Source organism: Manis javanica, chromosome X (genome assembly GCF_040802235.1).
Source record: "Manis javanica isolate MJ-LG chromosome X, MJ_LKY, whole genome shotgun sequence".
Classification (NCBI taxonomy): Eukaryota; Metazoa; Chordata; class Mammalia; order Pholidota; family Manidae; genus Manis; species Manis javanica.
This window is the reverse complement of record NC_133174.1, coordinates 39,575,152-39,586,046: the sequence shown is the minus strand read 5'-3', so window position 1 is coordinate 39,586,046 and position 10,895 is coordinate 39,575,152. Positions and strand designations below refer to the sequence as shown.

Below are 10,895 nucleotides of genomic sequence, written 5' to 3'. Positions count from 1 at the left end.
GACATGGTTTGGTCCAGATCACAAGTTCTGATGTGCTCCAAAGGTCAATTCAGTTTTCAAAACTTTTGCAGTGTTATTTAGATCTGTCCCACATGTGTTTTATCCAGTGGCTAGTCTAGGATCTGGGCGGTGATCTGTTTCTTACTTCAGTTATCACAGCTTTCAAGTATCTAATACAGTATTGTTATCTATAATCACAATGCTGTGCATTAGATCCCCAGAACTTACTCATCCTGTGACTGGAAGTTTGTGCTGTTTGACCAACATCTCATTTCCCCCACCCCCCAGGCCCTGATAGCCACCATTCTATTCTCTGTTTCTGTGAGTTTGACGTTTTTAGATTCCACATATAAATGAGGTCATGCAGTATTTGTTTTTCTCTGTCTGACTTACTCAGTTAGCATAATGACCTTAAGGCCCATCTCTGCTGTCACAAATGGCAGGATTTCCCTCTTTCTCATAGCTTAATATTCTACTGTATGTATGTATGTATGTAAATACATATATACACACGAATCCATTATATATATCCATATATATATCTAGAAAAAAATTTATCCATTCATATGTTGATGAACACTCAGGTTATTTCAGTATATTGGATATTGTGAACAATGCTACAATAAACATGGAAATGTAGATTGATTTTAAGGTCCTGTTTTCATTTCATTTGGATATATATAGAAACAGTGGGATTGCTGGGTCATATGGTAGTTACATTTGAAATTTTTTTGAGGAAGCTCTATACTGTTCTCCATAGTGGCTTCACGAATTTACATTTCCACCAAGGGTTCCCTTTTCTTCAGACACTCGTCAGCATTTGTTATCTCTTGTCTTTTTGATGACAGCCTAACAGGTGTGATGTAATCTCTCATTGTGGTGTAGATTTCTCACTTGGAGACTCAGGGCTTCAAAGTGAATGGGGAGCAAGAGCATGAAAGTGGGCCAGGTAGGGACTAGAATACCTCTTATGATTTAGTTTAGGGACTAGAATGCCTCTTATGACTTAGTTTCTCAAGTTGTGCAGTCTCTATTGCCACATCTTATTCTGTGAGGCAGTAGCAAGGGTTTACCTATGTTCAAGGGAGAGGGAACATACCTGTCACCTTTTGATGGGGGAGTGGCAAGGTTCTGGAAGAGTGGGATTGGGAATATGATTGCAGGCATTTTTTGAAAATGCAATTTGCCACTAGTATTAAGAAGTCTGTAATTTTAAGGTAGCTCCTGAGTTGTCTTACATGTGGGCTATGGAGACAAGTTCTATCCTGGACTTTTAGGAACCCAAGAGGGTGTAATATTAAATATTATGGTCAATATGGCCAGTTTTCAGCAAACATGGGTTTTAGTGAGTCTCCAGAAATTAGATCAATTTCCTGTTGTTGTATAACTTCTCTGTGACCAGCCAGGTTCTTAGTGTTTGCAGTTTCATTGCGAACCTGAATGGAACTTCAAGGTATATGGATTTTTGCAGGAGCTGGATGATGATCTGGAGGAATAGGGAGAGATGCTAGCTAAAATGTAAATGAAGAGATTCCCCTGCTGTAAAGAAGCTACTAAGCAGCTTGGCAGAGTGTTCACCTAAATGGAAACCAAATGGAAGGCTGCAGTGCTCCAGATATCTTTTCCTACCTAATGCCATCTCTGCCTTATGATTATTACTCCTTTTAGTTATGTATTGCTTTCTTCAAAAAAATCCTCTTAAAAGTGCAAACTCCTCTGGGAGAGAAAACTGGGCAGTTGATATGGATTTCAGAGTGGCTCAATAAACACTACTGAGCACAGTACTAGGCACAGAGAGTTCAGTGATTAATCATTCGATCTCTTTCTTCCTTGATCAGAGGAACAAGGTGGATTGAAAATTCTAGTTGCTGAAGATTTGCTCCAAGAGGCTTTATCCTCCAGAGTCTACTTAAAAATATTTTCCCAGAGCTGAGCCTGGTTCTATGAATCATCCAAAGACTCCCTGAGCTACCAGGTCAACATAAAAGCGCCACTAGGGTAATCTCCCCCTACTCCCAGGATCATCTGGGGCTCACCTACCTGGAATGGCAAGTGTTCAGTTCCTGTGGTTCAACCTTCTTTCCCAAGAGGGTCACACAGTCCAAAATAAGAAGTTAGTCTATTCCCCAAGTCCAATCCCTTACCAGTCCTTACTTTGGGATAGACTACAGCAGAGGTTTGGCAGATTCTGGGGGAGCCTCGAGAACTGGAAGGCGCTGTGAGAGATGTGGAAAGAGAGGTGTAGGGGTTAACGTGGCTTCGTGGCCTCCCGCCTTACTGGGCCCAGGGCGGCGTAACATCGGCCTGAGATCGAACACTTCGCGGTAGCCCCAGAGACAGGGCTGGAGACCGCACTACATGAATCCAGGCCGATGTTCCCGCCGGGGACAGGCGACCTCTGGCGGCGCATCTGGGAAGCGCGGCGGCGACTGCCCAGAAACTGGTCACGCGACCCCAGATGGCCTGGCCAGGTGCGCCAGGTCGCTGTGAGGAGCGCAGGGAGGGGAGGGTCCAACGGCTGCGCGCAGGGGTCAAGGGGCGAGCGGATACCAGCTTCGGCGCCGGGCGCAACGCGGCGGGGGCCGGACAGGTGTGCGGAAGGGGGGCGGTGCTTGGGGATCCTGCGCACTGCGCGCACCCCTCCCCCACGCGCGGCTCCCGGCGCGGCCCCGGCCCGGCGCGAGCGCGACTGAGCGGCGGCGGCCGCAGCCCCTCGGACTGGTAGGCGACGCCGCGAGAACCTGCAGACTGCGCGGGCTGTTGGTCCCCTCAGGCAGGAGGCGCGGGCAGCCGCGGGGCCATGGAGCCTGGTGACGCGGCGAGGGTTGGCCCGCAGTGGGCGGCCCGGGTGCTGCCACAGCGGCTGCTGCTGTTGCTGCAGTTGCTGCCGCTGCTGCTGAGTCGGGGGCTGCATGTCGCGGCCGCGGCCTCCTCCTCAGGGGCGGTGGCCGAGGACAGCAGCGCCATGGAGGAGCTCGCCACTGAGAAGGAGGCTGAGGAGAGCCACCGTCAAGACAGCGTGAGCCTGCTCACATTCATCCTGCTGCTCACGCTCACCATCCTCACCATCTGGCTCTTCAAGCACCGCCGGGTGCGCTTCCTGCATGAGACCGGGCTGGCCATGATCTACGGTGAGCACCCCTACCGCGCCCACCACCCCCGAAACCCCCGACGCCGCGCCGGGCTTCCCTTTCACTTGCCAACGTGTTTCGTTTCCTTTCCGTTTCCCCCTGCGACGGTGTTGGTTCCCAAGGTCAACTGTCTACATTTTCTGCCTATTATCATTAAAAATAATTCCACGCCATTTCCATCTTTCTTCATCGGGGAACCGAAAAAAATGAAAGGCACGGAAGTGGCCGGTTGTGTCTCCCGGTTCTGTCTCGGTTTCGTCTCGCATCGTCCCGGCCCCCGCCCCATTTTAGCTCAACAGGGTGTGTGTGCCATGGCGGGATGTGGTGCTCTCTCGGGACAGCGCCACCCCAAGGGGCAGGCCACAGTGAGGGTTTCTCGGCTGGGGTACGGGCTGACCGCGCCTCGTGGATGCCACATCCATGTCCAACACGGGTGGTCGCCCACTTCTGACAATTGTGTTCCGGGGTCTCTTGTTAATAAAGTGGGAGCATAAAGCGCTGTGAAAAGGTGAGGTGGTCCAGGGCCCAGAGTGGTACACCAGCCTGTCAGGCCTAGCTGGGGAGGTGCTCTCGCTTCCCACCCTTATGGCCGGGTGGTAAGGTATACTCAGTTCTGTGCCTTCTCCAAGTGAAGAGTGTTTGTATTCCTCAGATTGTGACAGGGATGCGACTTTGAAGACACGTTTATGAGTGTATGAAGAGGTAAAGTGGTGGTTTTAATTTGAAGTGAGCCGCCTTTTGTTGTGAAGAGTGGGCTGATGCCATCATCTTTTTCTGGATTTAATGGCATAGGCTGTGTTACCTGCACAGCAGTAGGCACAAATCTTAAGGTTATATTACATGGATGTCAGTTAGTCATAACCTGATCATCCTCCCCCCCCCCACTCCTGATTCCTCTGCCCACCATGACTCCAAAATGGAACCAAGTATTCTTGTTTTGAATTAAATTCGGTGGAGTTAAGACCCAGGTTGGCACCCTCATGTGAATTACATGAGCCGACTTCATGGCTATTCCCAATAGGGAACATTTTACTTCGTCACTTATGCTGGAGAGATCTCTTCACTCAATTTCCATTCAGAGTTCCCTGATAGAGAATGGAAAGCAGACACCTTAATTTTTAATGTGGAAATTACCCTTGCCCCTCTGCCTTGCTGCTCAGGGTTCCTGATTGGTTGTTGACAGCTCTGGGCTCATGGCCGCTGAGGTAATGAAGTACCTTTGAGAGCCCTCTAGTTTTAAAGCGGTAGTGGTCAAAACAGATCTTAAATTGAAACAGGACCAGGTCTAAAACTGAGTTTGGTTATTGCAAATTACAGATGTGAACACAAACTTTGGCCTCGATTACCTAGCCATTCTTGAGCTCTGTTGTTTGTGTCAGTCGGTGACAAATGACTTAAGACCAGGGCTGTAGGTAAGATAGGAGGTTTCTTGAGCAGATAGAGCGGGGAATGAAGCATGTTGTCATTTCTGGCAATTGTCTCCAAGCCATAATGCAAATGAAGATTGCCTTTATATGTATTTAGATAGCCATGAAAATATTTTTATTTTATAGCCCCTAGATCCAATTCATTGAAGTACCATGTGAAATACTTTTAGAAGGTAGATTTGACAGGCTCATAAGTACATGCTCAAGTGCATGGAAAATAAATGGAGATTTAAAAAAGTATTTTCTGAGGAGTACTCCATGTTCTTAGGAGTTTAGTCACATTTTTCTTAAGGCTTAAAAACAACAGTGGAATTTTCCTTTGCTGCAATGTACTTTTTAAACTCATCTTAATCTAGTAGTCACTGGGGCCATACTACAGTGTGCTGTTTCATTTTGTGTTCCCAAAATGTGGTTTAATTGATGATTGTTCAGAAAAGGCAACATCATCTTATACTGTCCTGTGTAATTTTGTTCTTTGCCTTTGGGTTTTAGTGTACTTTGAAATATACCAATTAATTTAGTTTGTCAATATGTGATGTTCTAGGTTATGCCAAATTTTGATATTTCAGTGTGGATTGCGTGTAATTGTGAAAAACCACTTCTCTCTTTCTCTTGGGGATATTCAGTCTTCTTTTTCAAGCCCCTCACCAAATCTGAAGTCTAATATTAGTCATTTGATTAGTTAATTATTCATTATATCCTGAAGACTATTGGGATGGGGATTCTGATTTAAAAAAATCAGTATGAAAATCTTTGAACCCTTCGGTGAGTGCAGTACAGATTTTCAGGACTTCTCTTTGTTAACAGTAAGAAATCTGATTTCATTTCTTGATATCAGTAGAGGAAGTGAGTAATTATCCTGTTGCCTCTGAGTAATAAAGAAAAAAAAGACCTAAGGAAACATTTGTTAAGCATCTGCTGTGTGCTGGGTACCTAACATGATTTCTGGGGGTAAATGTTTTAACTTTTAAGTGCTGGTAAATTTTTATGAGTGACAGTTCAACTGTGAATTTCAAAACTCTCTACTTTGAAATTAAAAGAAAATATAATCTCTACCCCTTTAAAAATATTTAAGTAATACTTTAATCTGAATGGGATATTTAATATTAAAATATTTAAAATAGTGATATATATTATTGATATATAGTAATATATTAAAACAAATTGTGATACATATATATTTGCATACATATACACATACACATATATATATATTTGCTGGTATAAACATAAATATCTCTGGAAGGACATGCAATAGATTAGTACCTTTGGTTCCCTTGTGGGGGAAGAACTGGGTGCCTGTGATGTAGGGGTGGGAGGTAGACCACTTTATACCCTTTCATGCTTTTCAATTTTGCTCTGTGAAAGTGGAATCTCCTAACAGTGAGTCCATTTCTCCATTCTGTGGCATTCACAATGGCATTTTAAGATGCTCCTCAAATCATCCACTTCAATGCCCACTTATACTTATTTAAATCACATTATGGTATCAATTTATGTAACCTTTCAGTTGGTTGAATGTACCCATGGAACTTCTGGAGCCCTGTGCCTGGAATGGAGACAAAAACGGAGAAAGAAAAGAGATTTTCCTTTCTTCCCCTTTCTCCTTTTTATCCTATTATCCCCAAGAAGAGTTGGTGTTGAATTAGGAGTGGTACACACAAATAGATCCCATAATAAGGCTTGTTTGGCTGCAAAGGACCAAAGGGCAGTAAGAGACACACTGTGAATGCTGAGCGTTTGAATGGAGAAGGACTTCCCCTCCCATCAAGGGACAGTTATAAGCACTCCTCTCTGACAACAGGCCCAGGCACCTAAAAGGGCAGGTGGCCCCAGACCAGACTCCTCCAGGAAGTTGAAAGCAGCCCTGCAAGCCCCCCTGACCCCTGTGTTGGGAGCTTCACGGCAGTGGGCAAGACACCTACTTGGCACCAGTGGCACCTGTTAGGTCAGGGCCGGGAGCTCCCAGCTGTCTGGCTCTGTTCATGATTAAGTGAATCCTAAAGTTACCAGGCCCAGCATGTCTGGGCAGCAGAAATAGCAAGTGTTCGAGGCCAGGAAAGGCGATGTAAACAGACTGTGTCACCTAATTGTGGTTCTCTCTCCTGTGTGCAGTAGTTCCACTTCTCCCATAATGTTTTTGTGACAACTGATAACGGTCCAAAACACCTAACTAGGCTATGCTAGCCTACCCACCTGTTTCTTGCTCCCCCTGCCTCCACACCTGTCAACTTTCCAAGTGCGCATCCAGGCTCTGTGGCGAGGGGCTCATTGTTGTTTTGTTGGAGCTGACTGCTAAGCACAGCCTGAGGGTGAGCTCATAGGCAAAGTCTGCAGGGGGAAAATATGACTCTGTGCAGTAACATGAAATTAACATTTTGGAACCACTGTCATCTGGTCAATTGGGAGCCCTTGTGTTTTTAAGAGCCCCTCACTTTGGCCCCAGTTTGGGGCAGCTCCATATGGTCTCACTTGGGGACCAGATCCTCTGGGTTCAAATGCTGACCCTGTTACTTTGAAAGCTGTATAATATTGGGTAAGCTCTCTGAACCTTAGTTTCTGCTTTTCAAAAATGGAGACAGTGTCACTGACCTTACAGGGTTATTGTATTATCAAGATACTGTAAGTCAGTCAAGAGCAGTGCCTGGTACTTGAACACTTGGTAAAATATTAGTTCTCATTCTCCCTTCAGATTCTGCGATTTTTTGGCCAGCTTTGCTACTTGAGGTTGGTTCAGTAAAGGCCTGCTGTAATTTTGCAATGCGTTAAGATACAGTTAGTAGGACTGAAGAGAATTGTAATTTTTTTGGTGGTCTATTTGTTAATACCTAGAAGAAATTTATATCATGCCTAACCTACTGTTTTATCCAGCACTCTCAATTCTTGGACTTATCCTTCAGAAATACTCTCACTAGCACATTATGTTACACAGCAATATTTGTTGCAGCAGAAACAAGTTTCAGTACTCATCAAGAAGGGACTGGTTAAATTACAGCACATTCCCACTAAGGAACAATAGGCAGCCAGTAAAAAGAGGTGTTTTGAGATGTCTTTTTAGGGGAGTTGTCCACACATACTGTTGTGGAAAAAACAAGGCATAGAACAGTACGTATAACATTATCTCATTTATTCTTTGTATATGTATATATACATAATGTAATATATACATTATATATATAATGTATATATATAACAGGCACTGTGTTAAATGTACATATTAAATTATGTAATATATATGTAGAAACATGGTGTGTATATACTTCTGTATGGCATGTGTGCTCCTCTGGAAGGATACACAAACTTACCAATGGTTATCCTTTGGGAGTGGGACCAGTTGTTGGGCGAGAGGGAGGGGAGATGTTACTTTTCCTTTTATACTCTTCAGAATGGCCTGAAATTTCTGTAACATTGACACATTACCTTCACAGTTGAAACTCTATTTAAAAAGAATGCAAAAAACTTTTCTGTAGCAAAATACGCATTAGAAATAGGAGGCTGTAGTTAATTGTAGTTATGTGTTTAGGTAGCATTTCCCTTGGATGTTAAGATGCTCTTTTAAAAAATCTCTGGGCCTAAAGAATACTTATAGTTATTGAAAAGTTTCAAATGGAAGTGAAATGTATCTTAAAATGAGAAAAATGACATTTCCTGAAAGCTTGTCTTAGAACTTTTCACAAATTAACCATTTTGGAATGATATAATTAGAAAGTCACCATTTCACAGCTCCCAATGATAATAGATTCAGACAAGGATTTTCAGTGAGCTCCAGAGCCATAGGTGAGAGGTTGTCTGGGAACATGGTACTTGCGTGGTGCTGAGTATCATCCCACAGATTACTTGCCTATCACTAAGGAAAGAAGGTACCTCTACAGGGAAAGGGTCTGGCAGTCATGATCTTATAGCCAAGTCATCAAATTTTTCTTGCTCCTTGTTGAACTCTCTGATATTATGTGCCTCCTGACATGATGCAGTAGGAAGTATATCATTTTACCTATGTAGTATTCATTCTCCAAATGTTCATCTGAATCAAATTGAGATTCTAGACACATCTCTTCCAGTTTGCAGGAAACATAGGGGATAGAGAAACAAGTTCTAAAATACCATGTGAAACAAATTAGATGTAGCCAAAAATATGGGACAATCTATAAGACGTTTGTCCTGCTTTCTTCAGAAAAATCTATGTCAAGGGAAACAAAAAGGCAGGTTAAGTGTTCATGATGGACTGAATTGTGTCCCTGTCACCTTTCCCTCCCCCAGATTCCTATGTTGAAGCCCTAATCTCCAATGTGATGGTATTTGGGGGTGGGTCTTTTGGGAGGTAATTAGGTTTAGATGAGTTCACGAGGGTGGAGCCTCCGTGATGGAATAGTACCTTCATAAGAAGAGGAAAAGACCAGAGCTCTCCCCACTCTCTACCATGTGAGGACACAGCAAGAAGGCAGCCATTTACAAGACAGGAAAAGGACCCTAACCAGACACTGAATCTGCCAGTACCTTGAATTTGAACTTCTCAGCCTCCAGAATTGTGAGAAATAAATGTCTGTTGTTTAAGCCACCCAGTCTGTTCTAGCAGCCTAAGTAGACAGTGTTCTGTTAATGGAGACCAAAGAGACATAGCTGAATGTGGCATAGGATGCTTGATTGCCTTCTGGTCATGAAAATGAGCTCTAAAAAATCTTTTGGGGACAATGAGTGATGTTTGAATGTGGACTTGGTATTAGATGATATTAGAAATTACTGTTATTTTTCTTAGATGTGATCATTGAGGTTATACAGGATAATATACTTATTCTTTGGAGATGCAGGCTTCAGTATTTAGGGGTGAAGTGTACGAGTCTTAATGTATGCAACTTACTTTCAAAAAGTTCAGTCAAAAAACACTACATATATAAAAAAAACAAATATAGCAAAATACTAGCAATTGTTAAATCTGGGTGGTGGGTGAAAGGGTATGTTTTATATTCTTCTTTCAGCTTCTTTGTATGTTTTGAAATTTTCATTAAAATAGAAGATTGGAGAAGACATTAACTTCTTTGTTAACATGTTAGCTGGTAACCTGTTAACCTTCCTGCCTGAAAGGTTACACAGGTGATACTATATACAACCTGTCTGTTACTCTTATTAAACTCTTTTTGACACTGAGTAATGCTGTTTGACATTAGTTTACATGAGATGATGTTAGGCTTACATAAGAACCAGTAACTTTAATTTTTTTTAGTTTTATTTTTAAGTTCACATGTCTTGAAAAATTGCCTCTGTTCCATTTACAAGATAATATGTATGTTAGGCGACTTTTCTCTTTTGGTTAAAGCATGTTGTATAGCTTTTAATCAATGTGGATAAATGTATTAGAGTAATGCTAGATGTTCAAACAGACTAACCCCACATTTGTGGCATAATATAAGAAAATTCAGTTTTTTTACTCATGTAATGGGCCAGTGCAGTGGTCTGGCAGGTGACTTTCCGTGTGGTGATTCAGGGACCAGGTGGCTTCCCATCCCTTAGGGTTTTGGAGTCCTCCTTCTTCAGCCAATGAATGGGGAAGAAAAAAGAGGATCATATGGGGAAGATTTATGTGCTGAGCCTGGAAATGTTGCACATTGCTTTTCAGGTTTCTGTTGGACAGAATGTGATCACGAGGCCACATCTTACTGGAAGGGAGGCAGGGAAATGTAGTCTAGCTGGGGGAAGAACAGGTTTGGAAGGCATCTGGACAATCCTTTGATGCAGTATTTGATGTAGTAGGATTTGCTTGTGGGTTTTGTTGTTGTTGGTTGTTGATAAACTGAATTTTTTGCATAATCCAGTTTGAAGAGAGCATTTATCTTGAATTTATGAAGTTATTTCAATAGACCTATCAGCATTACCTGGAAACTTGTTAGAAATAGTAGGTCTGGCCCCAGACTTATTTGGAATGTCTCAGAGTGGGGCCCAGAAGTCTGTGTTTCAGTACATTATCAGGTTTTTTTTTTAAGGGCAAGTTTGAAACTCACTGCTATAGAATATTTAAGTTTTCACCTTTTAAATACATTCACGGTGTTTTTTGTAATTAAGTGTAGAAAAAATAGCAACTGTTTACTGAGCACCTGCTATAATAGCTGTAACAGGCACTGTGTTAAGGATCTTGCGTACTTTAAGCCATTTAAACTTCACATCAAATGTACGAAGACTGTGTTACTTGGTCTCATTTTGCCAAATGAAGAAATTGAAAGTTAGGCCTAGGACCTCATTTGTTTAGGGTCATATGTTTGAAATTGGTAAGTGGGGATCTACTGAAAGATGAGATCATTATGGTTCAGGATGTATTTGGCCAGGATAGAGTAGAACCTGAATCCTG

General features: G+C 42.8%; 1 protein-coding gene across 3 annotated transcripts in view; it reads left to right on the top strand.

Moving 5' to 3' along the window:
• Window positions 1-2,483: 2,483 nt before the first annotated feature.
• The window catches only part of SLC9A7 (solute carrier family 9 member A7), a 191,520-nt gene continuing 183,108 nt past the window's right edge, over window positions 2,484-10,895 (top strand). The window contains exon 1 of one of the 3 annotated variants that reach the window (XM_036996307.2): window positions 2,484-3,131. In XM_036996307.2, the coding sequence (XP_036852202.1) occupies window positions 2,801-3,131 (331 nt within the window). In that variant the 5' untranslated portion in view covers window positions 2,484-2,800. The remainder of the gene's footprint in view (window positions 3,132-10,895) is intronic. The other 2 variants (XM_036996306.2, XM_036996308.2) reach the window with 2 other exon arrangements.